The sequence below is a fragment of the Centrocercus urophasianus genome, unplaced genomic scaffold (assembly GCF_019232065.1).
Source record: "Centrocercus urophasianus isolate 14NV4802_14NV808 unplaced genomic scaffold, USGS_Curo_1.0 seq_14, whole genome shotgun sequence".
Lineage (NCBI taxonomy): Eukaryota > Metazoa > Chordata > Aves > Galliformes > Phasianidae > Centrocercus > Centrocercus urophasianus.
In genome coordinates, this window is record NW_024884586.1 from 47272937 (window position 1) to 47296125 (window position 23189).

The 23189-nt window shown below is 44.8% G+C and overlaps 1 protein-coding gene across 1 annotated transcript in view; it reads right to left on the minus strand.

Moving 5' to 3' along the window:
* The window catches only part of PRKCH (protein kinase C eta), a 106838-nt gene that overhangs the window by 43244 nt on the left and 40405 nt on the right, over positions 1 to 23189 (minus strand). The window contains exons 3-10 of the mRNA XM_042814505.1: positions 22363 to 22513; positions 21562 to 21596; positions 20095 to 20183; positions 17960 to 18089; positions 16992 to 17119; positions 14677 to 14820; positions 13825 to 13998; positions 620 to 774 (exon numbers count right to left, since the gene is read on the minus strand). Coding sequence (XP_042670439.1) covers positions 620 to 774; positions 13825 to 13998; positions 14677 to 14820; positions 16992 to 17119; positions 17960 to 18089; positions 20095 to 20183; positions 21562 to 21596; positions 22363 to 22513 — 1006 coding nt within the window. The remainder of the gene's footprint in view (positions 1 to 619; positions 775 to 13824; positions 13999 to 14676; positions 14821 to 16991; positions 17120 to 17959; positions 18090 to 20094; positions 20184 to 21561; positions 21597 to 22362; positions 22514 to 23189) is intronic.

The following is a 23189-nucleotide window of genomic DNA, read 5'->3' on the forward strand; positions in this document are numbered from 1 at the left end:
AAGCACAGGCTCGCAGATAATAAAGGGAAATAAAAAGGCTTGGCTGTAACCAGCACCAATTTGCCTTTAAACAAGGCATACAGTAGCAAAGGCAACAGCTCCTTGTCTTTACCTCTCAGAAAACCTAAAGGGTTTCACCGAACACTTCCACCTTTGCCATCAGTTTGGAATGTGCTCCACAGCAGCAGAACAGGCCCCCGGGCCTTGGGTCTCTGCTCATCCAGCAGCAATGACCCACAACCAAAAGCACAAACACAGATGTGCAGAGCAGGGCCAGCTCTGAGCAGACGGGCAGCCAAATCTGCAGAGTCATGTGAATTTACACCAACACAAACACCTCATGCCTCGGAAGGAAAACCTGTTTTCTTTGCATTTGCACACACGTTACAGGAAAGTTCTCCCTGAAGACAATACAGCAAGCAGGAATTTCACTCCCTCCTGGAAACTGGATGCACCTCGGGTATTTTCCAGTGGGAAAGCAGAGGTGCTGTTATCCCAGCTGACAACTTGTTCCTGGTGGGCAGCAAGAGACAGTTATTCACTCAAGCAGAAAACTCAAGCTATCATCTCAGCCACGGGGTTCAGACAAAGAGAATGAATGAATGAATGAAGAGCTCACCGATAAATGATGCCTCTTTCATGGAGAAACATAAGGGCTGAAATAATTTCTGCAGCATAGAACCGGGCCCGATCTTCATCGAAGCGACGCGACTTCTGAATATGGAACATCAAGTCCCCGCCATTTACGAACTCCATCACAAAGAACAGGCGATCCTTCACACACGCAAACACAACAGACATGAACAGCATTAATCATCTCCTCCATCAGGCTTAGAAAATTCTATCATCACCTGAACATAAACAGATTGAGACCCGTGGAGACCGATTTGGGGGGGAAGAATTAAGCCAATGTCAGGAAGATCTGTTAATACCTCCTTGCCATGCACTCCCCCCCACCGCCCAAAGTTTTGCCCCCAGAAACAAATTCCTGTTCACACGTGGATCAGGCATATCAGCAGTGCTGATACAGAGGGTTTGTTGAACTGGTTCCAGCAGTGAGATGTCCCTTCAGCAGCACTTTCTGAGCCGAGCAGCCAGGAAACTGCTGAAAGTCATTCCCTCCTTACTCATTACAACTTTCTGGGGATAAATGTTTCATAGTACAGCATGCAAAGCCAGACAGCAGCTTTGCCTCAGCAGCACGAGAGCTCTGAACATCAACAACAACACTGTCCTTAAGGTATCCTGACACTATTTCTAGGGAACACACATTATCTTATTGATAGGGATTTACAGCCATCCACTGCATGGCAGCTGCCTTTTAGGCCTCCGTATTTTAGCCTTCCTGACAGGTCTGATTAAACTAAAGATCACTGTGTCATGAAGGAACTGATAAGGACAAAGCATAAACCAAAGTCTCTACTGGGCAGCAAAGCGAGCAGCTCAATAAAGTTCAGCCCATTAACCACAGCTGCTGGTCTTTGAAGTTTCTATTTTAGCTTTGTTCTGGATTTTGCATAAGTCTGCAGATAGGGAGACACTTGCTTAAACTGCAAGTTCAACAGTCTGGGTGCAGGCTCAGCGTGTGCCAAAGGGTGCTCACGTAATTGAGAGAATGGATACACAACGATTTGCCACAAAACTAAACCCTAGAATTGTTTTAGAATTTCTCTCTTACATGTTTCAGGACATTTAGCACTAATTGTTTCAGTTTTACCCCAGGCAAGAGGAACAAGCAGGCTGCAGAGCAGGCACAAATTTCACGTGAGGCCAGCCAGCCCTGCAGTGTACTGTATGCCCTTCTCTCCCCACAAGCCCCTTCCCAGGTCTGATGTTAATCATCTACAAGCTGGCTTTAAACCCTCTCTAAATTTAAGAGGATGAGCATTGTTATTCTCCACTTTCTGGCAGCCAGCCAGCTTGCAATGACTACTAATGCAAAGGCATTAACATCCTGAGATGTACACAGAAAAGCAACCAGGAATCCCTTCAATTCTCTCCATCCATGAGCAAATGTCTCGTAGTGGAAGAAGACAGCTTGCTTCTAATCACCATCCTGGGTTTGGTTCAACAGCTCCTTCTGTGGTCCTTCGAGAAGCAGCAAGGCTAAGATAGGTGCACACCCAGCAATCTAACAGTGCATGCAGTACCATGGCCACATGCTGACTGCTCTTTCCAGTCCATACAGACAAGAGCACTTCAGTGTTTCACTCTGGCTGCATAGGTTAGGGCTGGCTGGCTATAGCAGCAGTCTAGCTAGAGCAGCAACACTGCAAACCAAGTACCAACACTGGATCTTCAGCTCACATCAGATCTGTAAAGCCACACCTTTACACACAACTTCACTGCAGTTGATTGGACTGGATGTGGCTCTGCCATGCCTATCTGCTTTGCAGCCCAGGTATCACCTCTGCCATGCCAGTCGGGCCAGCTTCTACACCTCCTTCCCTCCTCCTGATCTCCCCACATGCTGTGTGTTTATCTAGCCCAGCTTGCCCAGACACCTTTACAATCCCACACTTCAAAAAAATAAAAATAAAAAAAATCCCTCTTGCCAGATCCTCTGCAGGAAGTAATTTAATTTACCAGCAATCTGACAAGTGGTGTGTATTTATGTAAGTAATATGTATGCTTGTATAAACATGCACACAGTGAGGAATACGTATTTTCTACTCTCTGTTAAAAGTAAACTTCAGGAGACAAAGTTAACCCTTTCTCTCTACTTCTTCAGTTCCGGAAGACTTCCATGGCCCATCTCAGACTTCTGGATGCACTTCTATGCTCTGCAATGCTTAAAGAAAGCTCCTCCTTTCTTCTTAGACATTCCAGTATGCACTGAAACATTCTATCACAACATTTACATTATTATTTACATGGGAACATGCAGCAGACATGAGTATCACTGCGCAAGTTGCATGGTGCTCACAAGTGTGCTAAGGCTAGTGACAGGACAAGGGGAAATGGCTTGAAACTAAAAGAGGAGATTTAGGTTAGATGTTAGAAGCAAATTCTTTACTCAGAGGGTGGCGAGGCACTGGCACCGCTTCCCAGAGCTGTGGGTGCCCCATCCCCAGAGATGCCCAAGGCCATGGATGAGCCCCAGGCAGCCTGAGCTGGAGGGTGGGGATAACGAGCCCATGATCTTTAAGGTCCCTTCCAACCTAAGCCATTCTACGATTCTCCTCCAGCCATGGTCTCGTTTCATAGGCCAAGCATAAATAATCCACTATTTAATTAATGAAGTTCTCCTGTTTAGGCCTAACACAAATTTTGACTACCCAAATTTTTATTTATTTATTTTTGTAATGTACAGCTAAAGTCTAGTTTTCTAACACAGAAATCCTACATAGCTGCTGAAGAGCTGGATGAGTATTACAGCTTCTTCATAACACAGCACGTGTGCACTGGCTTCCTGCATACCTGGCAACAAATGCCAGCACTTGTGGGGATCATGGATCTAAGGACCAAGCAAAGGCTGCCATTTTCACTCCTACATGAAGATCAGCTTGCCAAGCTACAAAGACCAACTCCTCTTCCAGGAATTGTTGAGAAGTAAAAGAAACAGTGATATTTTATGGAAGAAATAAAGACAATTTGCAGCATGCAAAGTAAGAGTATACAAATAGCTTAAAAAGGGGGGGGTCAGGAAAGGGAAACCCTAAAATAGCAGGCAATTCAGATGCTTGCAAATCTGAGCCAGCTCTCCCTGTATTTCCTGAGCACAGGTGCTGCTCTGCACACAGGTGAGAGAAGGCTCAGGTGAGCTCTGCTTCACAGCAGGAGGCTGCAGCTCCTCTCTCAGGTCCAACCCCAAACTGCCAGTTAGAGCTGTCAGCTCCTCCCTTGGGGTCTTCTCAGTGCAAATCAGGGGTAAAAGAAAGCTGGAGTGTTTTTGCCAGGACTCAGCACTGAAATCCTCATGACTGCTTTCTGTTTTGCATTGCTCACAAGTTTTCCCTGATTTGCTATCTCTTCTTGATATTGGCAAAGTAAGAATGAGCATTTGAGTCAACAGGAAACGGTGACGCTAAAGCTTTCGCAGGAGCGACAGCCGCATGAGGAAATCACACTACAGCCTTTCTGCACTGGGATAGAGGTTGAATAAAGCCACAGAGCAATTGTTACAGTAAACAAAATACACACTTGGAAGGAGCATTAATACAGTCCATGGAATCAGGTAAGTTCATAAAGCTGGCCTACAGCCAGAGATCAGCCCTGCCAACTTCACTGAGAGACAGCCAGTTGGGTTTCTAGAGTTGTTTGTTTAAATTTGAGTTTGCCATGCTGGGGCCATCTAAAGAACAGAGTGAGTGCCTTAAGACCAAGCCAGCTTTCAGGTGCCCTCAAACAAACTCCAACCCAAACACTGGTTTAGCCATTTGTCCCCCCTAGATCTACCAGGAAGCTGTTTTGAACCCTCATAACTTTCCTCTTATTTCAGATTGCTATCACCATAGGAATTTTAATACAATCCAGACTGTATTAAGATTTTATTGCAACTTTCTTAAAATCTTTTCTCTGACCCAAAAAGGGCCAGTGCAATGGCTGATTTCTACCCACTTCCAGTTAAGAGCCATTCAAGGCCAGGCTGGTCTGGTGGTTGGCAAACCCTGCACACAGCAGGGGGGTTGAAACTAGACGATCACTGTGGTCCTTTTCAACCCATTCTATGACTCTATGATAAGCACACAAGATTAGTGTCATGCCAAAGACCTCTGAATTCAGCTAGGTGAGAGCATTATCTCCTTCCACGTTAAATAAACGCAAGAGGGCAGCACCACTGCCCCAATTTAAAGGGTGTGGAGGGAAGAGAAGGGGAAGAGATGCATTCCTCTGTGCAGACATCAAAGAAGACGACAGAGCTCTGTGCCAGAGCCAGCAAAGTGGGTCTGGAGCAGTTCTGTTCATCCCTCAGCAGCACAAATCCCCCAGCACTGCTCCTGCCCACGCTGCTTCCCTGCAGGACAAGGACACAACCCAGGAGGAATTTCACGCAAGCCTGCTCTTTTGCTGACAGCTGTCATCCAGAGCAGTGTCTAGAGATGGAGTGCTGGTCCAATGTGGTTTAGAGTAATGGTGCAGTCCTCCAAAAAAAAAAACAAACAAACAAAAAAAAAAAAACCCCAAAAAACCCAAGTACGTCTGGCAGTGGAATTCTGCTAAGCTTGCATTTCATCCTTTTCAAAGTAACTCATGCACACAACTCCTTAGAAAATCAGCTTTGGACTTGATCTGAGTTCACTGAAGCCAAAGGGTTTCCCCAAGAAAACAGTTGTTTTTCACTGTTTTGGCAGTATAAGCTCTGCAGAGCGGAAAGCAGGCTTTCAAAATTATCTTCATACAGAGACAGCTGTGTCACCGCTCCACTGCAAAAGTTAACTGCTTCCAAAAATGAGCAGAAGGGCTCAGAGAGCTTGTAAGCAAATTATTACATGATAATTACAAGAGCTGGCAGGCTCCCTCAGTGTTCCCAATGTTCCCTTTCTCCCTTTGTGGCCAACAGCCCCCACACAAAGCAATCTGCCCCAGGTCTTGCCAGGAACAAGCAGGACACTCTCAGGACTGGCCTTTGGGAGGCCACACGTCCAGCCCTGCCAGCAGGGCGAGTGACCATTATCTGGGTCAGTGCACTCCACAGCATGGGACCTGGAGGAGGAATAATAAGCAGGTCTGTTTCCCAGTATTTATTTCTGTAGGTGTAACACAACCAATAACACCGGATCGCAGGTGTCATCAGAATGTGAATAGCATGAGGGATGTGCAGAAGAGCTGAATCATAGCACCATGAAGGTTGGAAAAGGCCTCTAACATCATTTGGTCCAACTGTGGACCTACCACCAATGCTTCCCGCTAAGCCACGTCCCTCAGTGCCACATCTCCTCAGTTCTTGAACACCTCCACGGATGATGACTTCACCACTCCCAGGGCAGCTGAGCCAATGCATCACTGCTCTTTTGGAGAAGGTTTTCCTAATATCCAACTTCCAGCTGAAGCAGCTGAGCTCAGCCCCAGATTTCCAGGCGACATCCAAGGAGCACTCAGCTGCAATGGAGCAAGGATGCTGATTTATGCCTGGCAAAGCTTTGGTCTTTTGATTTCATATCAGAGTGACTACATTAAGCAGAAGAAAAGCAATAGCTCCATGTCATGCCTGCTCAGCTGGAATTATCTGGATGCATCACTTACGCTTCCTAAACACGGTCGCAGTGATGACTGCCACCAGCACCCACCACCACAGCCCAAGACCCCATACAGACACAGTGGTGGAGGCAGCGGGCTCTGCAGCATGGCTCCATCAGCCATTTTCTCTCTGTGCTTCAGCAGCTCCCCAAGTACATACCAGCCTCAGCAACTGCTTACACCAAGGAGAAATCAGACCACAGCAAGGAGGCATGCAGCAGGCAGCACCATACAGCCCAGGGCCATTGGGATCAAGGTGTGCCCACCACATCCAAAGGGCAGAGAAAAGGAAGGTCTCTTTCTCTCATTAGGTTTTGTTTTCTTTTTTTAGCCAGGAAGGGGTGCAGTGACAGTTCAGACTGTGAAGCTGGGGAAGCTGCATTTCCTCTCAGTTTGATGAGCTGGTGAATGCACTTCTGAGAAGACCAGGTCACTTCCCTCATTTTTGACTCTTGCGTCACCATCACAGCTGGGGAATGGGGCAGTTACTGCTCATGACCACACTGCTATTTTGCGCTGGTGGTAACAGGCACAATGCTGGCTTCCCTCATGCAGGCAGCCAGGCACAGAAACATCACCTAGAGAATAGCAAAATGGCTCTTGCATTAGCATAAATAAACTCTCTGGAGTCCCTGGGGGTAAAGGCTGCCTTGTGCACACATGTGCATGCAGCACAGAATTAACGCTGAGCTCATTCCAGAAGAGCTGTGCGACTGTCACAACCCAGGGCCAGCAGATGGTAGCCATGGGTTCCCACATGCTCCCAAATAATCTCACCTCATCCTCCACTTTTTGCCTGTCTTTTCTTACTGTTGGGCTGAAATCTCAAGCTCGCAGGCTGAGAGGTTTTGTAACATGCAGTCAAAAACAATTATTTCTTCAGGACATCTTATTAAGCAGCACAGAAAAGTACACAAATAACTGCTCCCCTCCTGAAGGACCAAAAACCAAAGGGCTGGCTGAACTTGAGGAATAAATCCAGGAATAAGGAGTGAGAATAGATCAATCTACAGACATCACTTATTAGACAGAAATTTATAGGACATCTGCACCCCCAGCTAGCTGCTAATATTGTGGTGTCTCAGAAGAGAGCAGCTTTACAAAGATTGCCACTTTTAAAGTTCAGAACAAGCTGCTGGAATTGCTGCTTCCAATTTGGATTGATCAGCTTGAGACAGCTCTGGCCTGTTTTCCAGAAACACTATTTGCAACATCTGCTGGCTTCAGACTGCACTTGGGGAAAGCCAGAGACCTCTGAAAGTTCACCTAAAGGTCTGCAGGAAAATCAGAGTGGCAAAGCAAGGGCTTTATGAATTCACCCAACACTGCCTGGAAAGCAATACAGGTTCAAAGAGAGTTAAAACTGAAAGCACTGCTGGGTTCAGCCTCAGCTAGTTAGCTCTCCTCTGAGTGCTGATAGCTTCTTTTTTTCCTTCTTTTTTTTTTTTAAGCCTTTCTCAGCACTAACCATCACTTGGTCATTCATGCTATTTGTGAGTTGGTTTCATTTCAACTCTTTTTGTTCTGCAACTTTTTAGATTTTAAAGCCAAAGAAGAATATTACTTACGGTTTGCCACAGTAAATACATGCAACACAACGTCCCCTGGCTACCCTTGTTCTGAACTTGACTGTTTTGCCTAACAGGTACAGTCTCTCTCATAAGACACTGCAGATGGAGAGTTTTTTTCTCAGGCTCATGGAAATGCAGGTAGCCAAAGTCCCTCCAGCGCCCAGGGCAGGAAAGTGACTGCAGCAGTGTTAAGATGATGGGAGCTAACGCTTCAGGTCATATTTTCACTTCAGCTCATATCACCTCAGTGTGCAGCGTAAGCGTGGACACCCAGCAAAGTTCACAGATAAAGTCAGAAATGTCAGTCTGATCTTGTTTCACCTTCTGAAGCCAAAACTGCTCTGCCTACAAATAAAAACCATCCAACTTCCTGCAACAAGGAGACCACCAGAGGTGTGACAGTGCACACCAGAGATACAGCTGAGCCTCTCTAACTTCAATAGTCTGACACATCTGTTTTACCAACAAGTCAGACTGTTGTGCTACTAAAGACATCACGGGTTTTTGGTGGACACCCACAAAACCACAGATCTGGCTTTATTCCATGTTACATCAGACGTAAGTCAGACAGAGACAGAAGTGGACTGTCCAGGTGGTGGTCATGAAACAGTGGTCGAGGTGACCCTGCACCCAGGCAGTACAGTAGGAGCACAAGGATGGAGAGAGGAAATTTCTCCATAAGAGGACAAGACATAATGGCCTTAAGTTGCACCAGAGGAAGTTTGGGCTGGATAACAGGAAAAAATTCTTGTCTGAAAGAATGGCAGTGCAGTGGCACAGCTGCCCAGGGAGTGGTGGGGTCACCGTCCCTGGAGGTGTCCAAGAACTGTGGAGATGTGGCACTGAGGGATGTGAGAATGGTGGGAGTGGGCTGAGGTTGGACGTGGGATCTTAGTGGTCTTTTCCAACCTTAATGATACTGTGCATACTTCCCACCATGTTAGAGAGGCCACTCCCCAAAAACCATGGCTTGCCTCCCCAAAGCCCCAGGTAAAGCACGAGCAACCCCAAGCTTGACTTCACAAAGGCTCTGCAGCCAGCCCCCAGCAGGATGCCTCCCTTTCTTGCCAATGTTTATGACCAAAAAGTGCACGAGGCCATACAAAGGCTTTTGCAGAACACTAAGCCTAGAAACAGGACGTTCTCATCACCTTCTTTCATTTGATTTAGGCTGGCAGCAATGAAACAGAAACACACATTGGCCTCTCAGCACAGTAGCCTGGGACTAGCACCAGTCTGGATGCTTAAGAAAAGGGGAAAAAGGACCAACAAGTCTACAGAAAAACATCCAAGCAGCATGCCTGGCTGTTGGGTATGTGCACACAGCAAGCTGTATCTTCCTGATAAGCCAGGGAGAAGGCTGGGGGTTTGGAGCCTGGGAGATGATCAAAGCTCTCCTCTCTGCTCCCAAGGGGCTCCCTCTCAGCACCCTTCAAACATCAAAGAGCCCTCTCCATTTCCCTGTCTCCCATCGGCACGCTCAAAGGACTGTGCCAGGGCACTTGAGCATCCCACCAGGCACTTCTGCCAGTCCTTGACAAGCTCCCTCTTGAAATTACACCCTGTCTAAGGCTCCAGGTTAGCCTGAACATCAACAGGAGCTGATCACAGCCTCATCTCCCCAAACACCTGTGACACAATGCCACTGTGACACTGACCCTGGGAGCACTGTTCCAGTGCTCCAGAAATCAGCAGAAAAGAACCCTTTCCCTTCTGTGCTGAGCATCATATCAGCACACAGCTTGAAAACGGGACAGAATGCTGAACGCCGGTCAGCAGGCTGCCCTCTGAGAAAGGTACCACCACTTCCATTAGCTGCCCTGGAATCCCCGCTGACCTCACCAGCACCCTGCTAACTGTTACTTCTGAAGGACGCCTGTTACAGAAAGGCATGCTCTGGAGTCTCACTATTTTTGGAACAGCACAGGCAGGCTCTGTGCCTCAGCAACTGCCAGCAGAGCCACACGGAGAGCAAATCCATATAATGATCAGAGTAACAGGGACAGTGCTGGAAACAGCATCGCCTGAGGGATGGTCCCCTGAAAGAACCCTGCGGTCATGAGGAAAGAGATAAGGGCAATAAACATAAAAGGCAGCAACCTCTAACCAGTGCTTCTGACACTATTTGCATGGGAAGCTGATCTCCCCCAGTCCTCCTCATTCTCATGCAGAAGAGCTGCAACAAAAGGATATAAAAGCAAACCACCTGTGCAGGAAGAATTGTTCCTAAACCCCAAAGATGACAGGATCTACTTACTGCAAACTCATTTTAATTAAAACATTCCAGGATCTACATTCCTCAGTGTTAAATTACTGACTTCATTATTTAAACAGATAGCTTCCTTCACCCTTTCTAGGCCGGTATTGTTAAGGTGTTGGATGACACCAATACCAGGTAAACGGAAACAAGCAATTTCGGGTGCTTGTGACCCCTAACACAGAATCCAAGATTACCCGCAGGTCAGCCCCAGCACCTGTCAGCAACTCACAGATTACTGCAGCAGGAGCATAATCCTCTCTGACACTAAAGGGCGGTTTGTAAGGCCCTGGAAAAAGCAGAGGTAAACGGCTTATGCAAGGCTGAAAGTACTCAAACCAAGGCATTCAATATAAAAGAATTAAAATAACACAGATGTGTCTCTGTGGTGAGCAGGGATATCTCACGCAGGTGCAGCTGGAGCAGGACCAGCACAGCTCCATCCCTTCAGATGAAAGGAATCTGGAGGTACAAGTCCCCAGCCACTGCCTCCCGGTGCCCAGCACGCCCAGGGCCGTGCCAGCCCCTGCCGCCCCGTGTCTCCCCTTCAGTCTCTGGAAGCTGCGAGGCATCCGGCAGACAACACTTGCAACTCCTACCACCTAGCGGCTGCAATATCCCATAAGAGAGCAAGGAGGCTGTCAGGAGGTCAGGCAGCCTCAGCTCACCGTGGGATATCAAAGCAGACCTTACGCTGCCGCTGAGATCACACTAAATAGAGATACTGCACAGAGGCAGCATCACAGAACAGAAAACCTTTCTGAAAACGATCGGCAACCGGTGTAAGTGTAGAAAAAACTCAGTTAACTCAAAACAGGCAAGCAAAAGTAGCAATAGCACAGATTAACTCAGACAATGCACTGCTGTTTCTGGTACTTGTGCCAGCTCAGCTAATGCTAGATTACTAGCACCACACAATATCACGCTGTGCAGCACAGACATGCCCTAGGCTGTTTAAGTCAGCCCTAGGCTCTGCAAGTCAGCCCTAGGCTCTGCATCAGAACAGCTTGATGGTGTAGGTAGAATATTATACAAGAGTGTGAATTCCAATGGCTCTAGCTCCATTCAAACATTCAAAACTCGTTCTCAAAGTGCTGCAGCGCTTCAGATGCCTTTGAGGTCCTTCTCCTCAACTCTAATAGCTTCCTCTGGTACTGGGGATGTGGCCTCATCCGTGCCAACTTCCCAGACCTCCTAAAGCAGCCCAGGAGATCATTCCACTTATTTGCAATGAGTCTGCACTGCTGGTTCATACTGAACTCAGCGCTTAACCATGAGCCCCAAGCATCTTGCAGAAGGGATGGCACCTGGTCCCAGCATGTCCCAATACATCTCATGGCATCAAGTTGCTATTTCCTTTTGAAAAAATAATAAGCCTCAAAATGGCTATTTCTCTTAAAATAATAATAATAATAATAATGCTAAAAGCAGGCCAAATCAGTCATTATTTATCCAGAATCTCCACCCACTACAGACTAGAGTCATGCTTGTTTTTCTTATGACGCGAACTGTTAATGCCACATTTTCAGAATTTGGACTGTAATTGTGATCCATGTGATGTGGCTTCCAGGTAACTGCGAGTGAAAATAAGTACTGTTTTGTGCAAGCCTCCCCCCAACTCCAAACACAAGAAATTAGCTTGGCTATTTTTAAACACAGCTTCAGGCCAACATTCTGTCTTAGTGATTACTCTCTGTCTTTCTCTCTCTCTCTGTATTTTTTCTAACAAATAAGTGTTAACAGAGGGGATAACCCAATGCCACGTAAAGAACAACCATAAACCCTTCGTATTGTATCAGCCCCATTTAAGCCCTCCTGGGAGCACTTTGCCACAAATTTGCAACTCGACTGTTGCAATCATTTCTTCATTATAGCAAAGGGATTTAATTACATCTTTATAAGCAATTTAAATCTGGTTGTTCTGGATTGAGGTGGGTGTCACTGTATGAAGAACATGGACAAAAGACACAATGAAGCACATGAGTCTAAAATAAACTTTCCTTTGTTTCTGTTTTTGTTTGTTACTGGAGGGAAATTATCAGTCCGGAGAGTGAAACAAGTAAAAGAGTTACCTAGGAAAACTGGAAATAGCAGGGCCCTGCTATGACAAGCACCACTCCTTTGGGATCCTTTCAGAGACTGACCAGGCTGAGGGCAATGAGGACTGAGGGATTCTTCCCTTCCCTCCTCTGACGAGAAGCTGGTCCAGAAATTCCTGTTCGAGGCTCTTCTACCGTTTAGCAACCTCCTTTTCATTTCCAGTCTAACTGTATCCATGGCCAGTCTAGATTCATTCAATCTCAGCCAGCATCTTGATAGTTTTGTTTCCCTCCTCTGCGGCATCTGCAGGCATCAATCAGATCCTCTTTTTGCTTTCAATCTGCTAGCCTAAACAAGCCAAGCTCTCCCCTTGCTTCCGTTTGCAAAAGACTCTTCAGTTACCTCAACAGCCCAGCAGACCTTCTCTGCACTCAAAGCAGATTGCATCCCTTCTCTGAACATGACAGGTAGTACCAGTAGTGATCTTAAAACTTCTCTAAGTTCACAGAAAATACACAGCCCAGGACCATAGCAACAGCTTGCAGAAATGCTGCTGTCCTGGCTCTGACCACAAACTGCTCACATCAATATGTGACACTGTTGGTATTTTACAGGAGAAGTTCAGTAAGGCCATTAAAATTTGGGCCCTGCTTCTTCATGTTATTAAACAGTTTCCTTGGCTACAAGAGAGCACAGTGAGCTTTATGCATTGCTTGTTATACAGTACAACTGCTCTGTGAAACTACACAAGCTGTATATACAAAATCCACAACACCTCATTTCTAGTACATGAGTGTCCATCAAGGGCTCCACCCTAAATGAGCACAATTCTTGAACTCAATAACTGGCTGTTGCATCATCCCAAAGAGAAGAGAAACAGGTGGGTGGCAGAACACATCTGAATATCTTCTCCTTTTCCTTTTTCCTTTTTTCCTTTTTTTCTTTGAGCACATTGGGTTTACAAAGGAGTGAAGCTGCAATTGAAAGGGCAAGTTCATCCCTCCTCTTCTAAGGAGAAAACAAACCCTAATAGCATTTACCAAAAGACAAAGAGCAACTGGAAGTCAGCCCAGAAAGCCTATTGGAGCTACGCTGTGAAAATGCTTTGGTCCTACATAAAAGCTTAGCTCAGGGTCTCCCAAACCTACCTCACTGTGATAACGCTGTGGCCACTGCCACCTTCACAGCAAATCCTGCCTTCCACCACCTACATCAACAACCAGCTCCCACCCACATGCACACATGCAGAAGGAGGCTCCCAGCCCAACAGGCAGCACGTAGTCTTCCACTGAAGTATACATATCACAAGTGACAGTAGTGCTGTCTTTTGTCTTACATGCACGCAAATAAATACTGACTGTATAAGGATTTGACTCTGTCTACGCGTATCAGTAAGATCCCCACCACTAATCCGAGAAGGATCTTTCATTCAATTCAGAGCAGGCAAGGCAAAAGCAGTGCTATTAACTTTCAGGGAGGAGGTCAGCAAGGCCTGAGATCCCACAACAGGTCTGCAGGCATTTGCATTATGCACTCCATGCATAAACACGCTTCTGTGAAATATATAAACACAGGCCTCCCTGTTACTACCAGTTTGTTAGAGAGCTTACAGAACACCAGGATTTTGTTTGACAAATGTTAGAGGTCCACAGCTCACCCCTGAGCAGAGAGTTTTCTCCTTTTTTCCAGGTGGGAAAAACACAGGAGAGTGCCCCTACTTTGAACATACCAGGCAGTATCAGGAAGGCGGCTTTCCACTGCCTGAGCTATACTTACAGGAGTCTGGAAGCAGCAGTAGAGCTTGGTGAGGAATGGGTGATTCCTTGCTAAGGAGAGGATGCGTTTCTCAGTCATGGTGCACTCAACATCGTCATCTTGGAGAATGACGTCCTTCTTCAGCACCTTCACTGCATAGAGCTGCCCACTCTCTTTCATCTTGGCAAGCATCACCTAAACCAAAAGAAGGGATGAGTCACAAGGGCTGAGCCCTTGGTCTCTTTGAGCAATACAGAGGCTGTCATACCTTCTCACACTAGAAAGATCAGTTATCTTGTGAGCAGGCTTGTGGGTGCAAGTGAATCAGACAGTTAGCATGGGCATCAGTGCACAAGCAATGACACATACACTTCTGCCTGCAACAGAGTTGTTCCCATAGACTCCAATGCCTGCTTTGGGGCCAGATGCTCAAAATCATCCATGGTCAGTCAAACACCTGCGCCAATGCAGACCATCCATCCCAGTTGTCATTTCCATGTGCAATATTTTACACTGGCTTTGTGGCACAGCAGAGAAACAAAACCCCAGTCTTGCTGTGTTTGAAACTACTGCCTTGGCTCTATTAAAGGAAAAGTTTTCATATGCTCCAAAAAATGCTGCTAAAATTAGTGTCAATGCACACACTCATAGTGCTTGGTATGGGACATGGCATCTTTGGTTGCTGTATTAGTTTTATTTTGTGATAACCCATTCTTTATGCTGCTATCAGATTTTCTTTCTCCATACATTCTCTAAGCAGCCTTGTCACACTGGGCAACCTGCGTGTCCCATAATTAAGTAATTTCACATACCTCAGAGCTTCTTAAACAAGAAAGATAGTATTTCCCCCAGAGAACCACAAACAATGCTCACCTTTCCAAAACTGCCCTTTCCCAATACACGAAGGAAGGTCAAGTCTTTGATCCCAAGTTTGCTCGCTGAACTTTCACTAACCCCGTTGTTATCTTTCAAGCTGCCTTTTCCCTGATGTCTCAAAGAAGATCTTGAAGCCAGTTTCTGTGGAAAAGAGTAAGTAAATATCAATCAGCATAGAAATTTTACTTTGCCTGATGTGATCACAGGTCAGCAATGTAGGCATGCAGGACCTGTTCAAATGCACTGCCAGGCCACTATAGAATGGAAAGTGTATGAGTACTGACACCCCACACAGCTGCTACGTGTGACCAGCCGTCCTCATCACTGTGCAGAGATGTGCTGAGACAACAGAACTGGTTCCTGATCCAGACATTTTAAGCCGTAATCTACCCCACAGCAGACTCAAGAGACAAGTCTGCCTCTCTCCAGCCTCACTCCCCATAAAAATAGGACTAGTGTGGAAAATGAAGTCTCATCAAACATTAGAGGCCTACACCATTTCTGCAATATGAAAAGCGATGGTGAAATCTGGAATCCGAAAAGATTTCATCTGACTCTCTCAGGTTTCCACCCGATGTGAAACCTCTCACTAAAAGCCCATGGAGTTCAGTGGGATCCAAACCTCAAAGTATTATTCTTTCCCATAGCTGTCTTCTTCCACTGCTGCACATTTAAATGAGTACTGTTCACATCCATGCTAGCAATGTTCATCTGCACTTTCAGTTCTGGCATGCCTTTCAACAGCTCATGTTCCTGCCCTAAATGAAGACCAAATCAGCCTTCACTGTCCTCAGTTCTCAGCTTTCCATACTCAGTATGAGAATATACAGAAATTGAAAGCACTTTTGTTCAGTTTGTTTGTGCGAACAAAGTCACAGGGACTTCTTGAGCTCCACCTTGCGATTACTCCGGTGTAATGCAATGTTCCTTCCATGCACAAGACCACCTGCCTTGCTGCTACAGGAATGGTAGCCCCAGCCACGCAGACAGCAGCAAAAGCACTCAGGACAACAGCCAACAAAACTCTCCAATTTAACCTCCTGAACACTAAACAAAACCTTAAGCTTACATGTAATTAGAGGAGATTGTTTCCTGTTCTCCTTTTGCTGTACAGATTACATAAGCAATGAATGTGAACAAGTGCTGATTTTCACAAAACTAAGGTGTGGGGATTGTACTTCCTCACAACTCCAAGAATAAAGGAACCCTGAAATGCGACAGCACGAAGAAGGAAAATAAGAAAGTCTGATTTTGTACGAACCAACTGAAGCCAAAAGGGGCAGCACAGCTTAATGAGCACACTATGTTGAGATAGAGTGATGTAGCCCATCAGTGGAGCTGACTCACATGATCAACCATGTCTGGCAAATACCTTTTCATTTTGAATTTACTTTCTTAGGTCAAATAAAAACGTCTAACTTTTTATTAAGAGCTATTGGTGTCTCAAACTCAAAACTAGCAAAGAAAGCTTCATGGAAAGTGACTTGTTATTTAATAACAGCCCTAGCTTCTAATACTGCATATAAACATTTTCTCTCAAGCTCCTATAGCGTGTTTTAAATTCTCCAAATACATTCATATATACAACAGCTGGATTTTTAGGATGCCTTAAATACTGACAGCCAGAAATCGTACATCTAGGTCCCAACTCCAGCAGCAATCTCACTAAGACTCTAACTTGCACAGCAGAGATCAGAGAAAATGATGTGTTGACAGTGATTCAGGTTTTAGCTGGGGAAACCGTGGTGAACAATGAAACAGTCTTGCCCCAAATTACTCAAAAACAGCAACAAAGCTGTGAAGAGAATGCAGGCCTCTTGCTGAGCTCTTCTTTTGCTCTACCACAAGTAAAACATTCAGACAGTGCATCTGTGTTTGTGGAAAGGTTGAAGACAGGCATAGCGTGAATTACACTGACCAGTGGAAATCATCATCAGTGGAAACACACCGACCATGGAAGAGTCAGTGGAGTCACGCTGCTGTGAAACGTAAACAAAGTGACATCTAGAGAGTGATACCGAATCACAGAATCACCAAGGTTGGAAAAGACCTTGAAAATCATCCAGTCCAACCATCTGCCTACCACCAGTATTTTCCCACTAAACCACAAAACACATCATGCCCCCACCAGGGTAGAAGACATTCCTTTTCCAGGGGAAATTTTTGCCACAAGAGCCAGCAAACAACAGTCTATTCATGCAGCCCACTGCCACTTGCTGTAATTGAAGTCTCCAATTTCTCCTACACTCACACAAACTGGATTCCTTTGTAAATGTTTAAAAACAGAGGAGGAAAAAAAGAAAAAGACTCACCGAATTTGGGGAAATGCTTCCTGGTTGCAGGCCCATGCACGCCAAGGTTTTAGCAAGCTCTGCTGAGTTCACCCCACAGTTTGGTGCAACATTTGCTTGACATCGGATGTGGACATTCATTTTACAGACTGACAGAGGTGATGGTAGGTGTGGAAAATAAAAGCAAAGGAACACTTAGATTAACTTAGGAGGCTCTAAAGTTAAAAAAAAAATAACTTAGCAATGGACTGTTCTGCTTCAGGAAATATACTGACCTCATTCTACACTGGGCCTGAAAAAAGAGTGTATTTTTGCTCCTGATGTAAGACTCAACAGAATAACTTCCCAAAAAGCAGATATGCATACCCAGATTCTCCAAGTAGGGTGCTACACTACCTGAAGCTATTCATAAGCTCAAACATGTTTGAAGTACATAAATGCCACTGAAGCTATGCCTGCCTATAAATTAGGATTTATAATGCTACAGAATTAGCATTAAACTTCCTTTCCATTTGCAGATATCTAATTTTAAAGTTACACTGTTCACTGGGAAACTAAAAACCTTTTTGCTCTCACTCAGAGACACACGTACACCCTCTTGTGGAAGATGAAGGCAAACAGAAATCGTTAGTTACCCATTCCATTTTACAGTTCAGAACACCAAAACAAAAACATGGATATGCCATCAATTAACAGTGTGACAGATTTAATCAACTCCCAAGTAAAGAGAAAAATTAACACAGGAAGAAGTAATACTCGTGAAAAAACAATTCAACAATACAAATTGACCAAAGCTGTGCTGAGAGTAAAAAAAATCAATGTCCCGCAAATCTGAGATTAAAAAGTAGAGCAGAATGTCTGTAATTCTGGCAAAGATGCATATCTACTGCTTGGATTCCTCTAGAAGGTTGCACAAATCAAGGCTACATCAAGTGTCTATCTAAAGTACACACATTTTGGTGAAAAGACCACAGTAAGAAGCTGCTCACTTTTACACTGTAGGCCTTGTCGCATAATTCCCCAGAGCAAGGAACCGCAGTGGTCACAGAACGTTGGGACTTTGTAGTTGTGGACGCTGAACTTATGAGGAATGTTGATGCCAAACCTCTGTTCAGTCACCTGAGGCACCAGAAGAAAAGCACAGATTTAAATATTCAAGTATACACATATACTGATGTTTATTTACGTATCAACATTTAACTGCAGAATTATGAAAATGAATGCAAACCACAAAACATCCCAATCCACCACTTCACTGCCCTGGTTTACTTGCCTGGCAGCCCAGAATATCTGACAAAGCAGATTTTAAAAAGGGCAATTTTACATTCTTACAACAAACTGAGAATTAGGAAGTGAAGATTACTTCATCACAAACCTATCATACTCAAGTGCCAAATATAAATTGCAGCTACAGCGTTTTGTAACCAACCAGTTTCCAAATAATGAACTTACATACTATGTGCAAACATTTAACTTTATGTCCAACCACTGACTTTGTAAGAGCCAAGGAATCATAGAATGGTTTGGGTTGGAAGTGACCCTAAGGATCTTTGAGTTCCAACCCTCTGCCACAGGCAAGGCCACCAACCTCCAGATCTGACAACCAGGTTGCCCAGGGCCCCTTCCAACCTGGTCTTGAACACCTCCAAGGACACAGCATGCACAGCCTCTCTGGCAGCCTGTTCCAGCACCTCACCACTCTCTCTGTGAAGAACTTCCCCTGACATCTTATTTTGACCTTTCCTCCTTGAGTTTAAAACCATTCCCTCTTGTCCTATCACTATCTACTATCTATTTATTAGATTTAGCATGGAATAATTTTCTCGCTTCCTCCTAAAATTCTTATTTCTTTTCTCCTCTTCCTCATTCACTTCAGATCCACATTTAGCTTTACTGCTTGCTCTCCTTTATAACCTTATATTTTTTTCAACTGGGGATTGTTCTGATCTCAAAGACACCTCAGAAAATGTTACATCATCTTGAAGAACCCATTCCCATTTAACTTCTTCATTACTTCCTAATTTGTGCTTCAACAAGCAAATGTTGGAAGAGTGACAAGGGGAACCCATAGCCTAACAATGCTTGAAGGGGCCACTGAAACAGTAAGTTTAAAGCGTTTCCTCCTCATCTCTGTCATCTTTTCAAGTAGCTTAATTAGAATCACAGAATCATTAAGGATGGAAAAGACCCCTATGATCACCAAGTTCAATCGCCAACCCACCCCCACCATGCCCAATAACCACAACACTCAGATATGTTATAAACCACTCACAATCCTACAAGATGGGTGACAAAACTGACCACTGAACTTGCACTTTAGCCTCAAGTATTTTAGCTTACTTCCATCTGGTTCGTCAAGGGGTAATCTTAGGAAGCCTAGCTCAGCAGTTCCAAGTTAAGAAACAATGTGGAAAGGCAATTGCATGTATGTGCCACAAAGACAGTTTCCACATGGGATATAATAGAACTACCTCCCAATTACAAACATTTCAATTGAATTTTCCTCGAAGAGTTATTAAACAATTTCCAATTATAGAAATGAGACACGCAATACACAGTGCAGTTCTAGGTAGGGACATTACTCCTGTTAAATACAGTCAGAACCAGCACACACACAAAAAAAACAACCTTTGGAAATGCAAGTCATGCAAGGGTTTCTTTATTACAACATAAATAATTTTGTAGAGTAAATGTATGATGCAATGACTACATGGGCACTTTAAATTACAAGGAGAAAAAAAATAAAAGGCCAAAACAAAGAGCAGGGGTTGGATTTTCAAGCCAGAGAAATCCACATTGAGAACTGGGTCCTAAATTTTGATGATGACAATCGTGAAAATAAATTATCAAGAAAAATGGTTGCTTTGCTATATCTTGATGTCTTTGCATGAAGAATCTTCCTAAATTATATACTAGTCCAACTACTTAGTGGAATTAACAGAAGAACAACCAGATGATACTAACCTAGCCATTGTAATGGTAGCGATGCATACCCCTACCATTCTTCGTCAGCTTTTAAATCCATGAACGAAGGGACACGGAATAAGTTTCATTATGGGAAAATGCCCAGCCACCCAGACAATCCTGAGTTATGATGACTCAAAATAACAAACATCATTTTTACCTTGAGATCGTTCTTGTTAGTATTGTTCTGGCACGTGCAAGCTGTAACAATTAGATGATGGCAGCGCTTGTGTACAACACAGGTGCACACTAGGAAATAAAAGAGGCATGCTGATAAGAGCTGTCGAAAGACTTGGGACACATCACCTCAGAAACTGGTTTCTTTAAGGATCAGTTATATTATCAGGACACAATAAAGACATGACAAATAATCAGGGCGGCTCAGAATTTCCAAAATCTCCTAACAGACATGGAGATTTATCTTCAACCCATTTCAACAGAGATTCTGCACCAGATCATTCGCAGCTGCCATAAAATATGGGTGATGCTCACAGAAACAACACTGTAAAATGAACGCAAAAAACTGCCGTTGCACATTATCACATGGTATTTCATACAACACACACAAACACAGGTCTGAGATACCAAAAGCCATCCCTACATCTCAGTAACACGGTGCCTCTCCCACTGGATGAATGCTGTCAATTAGTTTGTTGGTAAGGCTCGGTGCAGCTCTGGATCTGGGATAACTGCAGCAGAATAGTGCTGTGTCTGGCTAATCAGCTAGCCCTCATCAAGAGGGCTAATTAGCCCTAAAGCACAGCAGGGTTCTCTGCAGCTCTGAAGCTGGCTTGGCTGGAATGAACTTGGGTTCCTCCACTCCATAACCCAACATGCACTGCAGTCACCAGTAAGAGCCATAGCTACTGACTATGCAAGGAGGTTTTTCTAATGGGAACTTTAAGTTGCAGATACATTTCAGAGCTCCACACTATTCTGTTTGTTGTTGATTCAAGCTTGCACTCACAAGGGTCTAAAAAATAACATTCATTTTCACCCAGAGATTTTACGCAGGATACCTATTGCACAAGAAAGAGACTGTGTTAAAAGGCCTGAGTGACCATGCACCTGTGAAGCGAGTAGCTCTTCTTTCTTACCACAAAAAAATGGGAAGGAAGAACAATAATTAGGTGCAAATGAGGACCACAAACATCTATACAGATACTTAGCCAAAACACGCATTCAGGATGAAGTGTTGCACCAGGCCATGAAACTATCCTTTGAAGTCACATCCCTACTTTCACTTTGTTTAGCCACAGATGGAGAGACAGGAATAAGGTGGCCATTCAAACAGAGCAACTGTGCCTCAGTACCAGTCAGGCACTGCACTGAAGGGATGTTGGGTCTCAAGCCTAGTCAGGCATTGCACATTTCAGGTGCAACTCAGTGGATCTGTGCAGGGGGAACACTGTGGGTGAAACACAGCAACCAGATCCCTGTATGTCTGCATGAACATGGGTATTACTCCTGCAGGCACTCAAGGCAACAGCCTGACAGCTGCTCGGCTTCAGCTGGATGTGGGAGAATATGAGTGGTGATTTCGGAGAGGCTTGTAAGCAGCAGCAGGGGGAGCGCTCCTGAGACAGCACAACTGACAGACACAGAGCACAAGAGCTGAGCACCTTACCTTGGCACTGGTATCCCTGCTTCCCAAACACGCCCCTATTCAAAACAAAATATGAACATAATTTAACATCAGAAAGACAGCCTACCTGTAGACCACTTACAGAAAAGAGAGTCAAAAGACAAGAGGATCCCAGATGACCAGATCCCTGGACTGAAACAGCACAGCAATAATGGTGCAATTCAGTATGGGCATGCGTGGTGACAGCAAAGCACTGTCAGGGCCAGAGTTTAGTGCAATGCTGTCAATGTCCATTTATTCCTCACATTCCCTCTCACTCTAGCTTCTAAAATACTGTGTTAAAAAACCCATCACACTTATTTAAACTGATCCCAACAGCCCACATGCTCTTATTCTCCCTCCCACTTCACACTCTTTTGAGACATATAAGTTTCTTTTCTTGCTCTGCCTACTCCCCCTCACATATCATCCCACACCTTACACCTTTGCTGGCTTTTCTGTTCTCTGGCATTTTCACTAGTTTTTCAAGCTCAAACTCTTTTTCTTTCTGTATTCCCCAGTAAGCAGAGCTTACTTCTTTCCTGAAATAACATCTGCACATACAGGCAAGGAACACTGTCCTGTCTCCACACTCTCCCTGTTAGCTTTCTGCAACCAACCTAGACATCAGCTCTGGCCTCTCTGCAGAAGACTCTGGTTTGCAGTGTAAATGCACCCTGCCAATCCTGGTGGGCAGGGCAATCACTTTCGTAGCCCTTGATGAGTTCAGCATCTGGAACGGCACATCCACTGCCAGACTATGAAAGGATTGGAAAGTCTGCACTACTATCGATCCATTCTTACCAGATGAACTCCTTGCAGTGTGAGCAGTAGGTTGGCTGTCGCAGGTAGGTAGCCATGAATTTGTGCCCATTCACCTGATGCACTCGCCTTCGCATGGCCCGCTGGCGCTTCCGAGTGAGGTTCTTAAAAATGCGATCCCTCTGGAGGGTCCCTATGCAACAAAAAGCAACAAAGGTTTAGTGCCATCATGCATAACTGTCACCACAATTGAAGATTACATTCTTCATTTAGAAATAACTGCACCTTCCCACCTTTCTCTCCCTCCTCTCTCCTGTTGAGACATGCCACCAACCCATTGATTCACATGGCATAAGCAGACCAGAAGCTCAAGGCTAATGAGTTATCAACACCCACAGCTCTTCAGGCAATAACTTCTGAAAATCTGACTGCGTGCAACAGATTGACCATCTCTACAGGGCAGTGCTGAGCCAAAGCAAGCACTGTTGGTGCTCATGCACCTTCAGTACTTCATGCTATGCTCCTGTATCACCATGTGTTGTGCAGTATGTGCCATTCTCCTTTTTCTCTAGAGAGCTTGTTTCCCAAAGGGTAGATAATATTTTATAGTTCTAGAGAGCAAGACCTCAGGAGCTGCAGGCATTTAAGAACCCCATCATCTCAAAATTGTTTTGTTTTTTTTTTCACAAGGTTTAGGTAAGCCACATCACAGCTTCCAAGTAAAGCTCATTTTACATAAAACAAATCCCTCTTAAAACACAAAGCTGTGCTCTCAATCAAGAAAGTCATTCTCATACAGCAGCAGACATCTGACTTGAAAATCGAAGCTTAAAAGCCATCTGGCTTCTGGGACCCTTGTGCAGAACAAG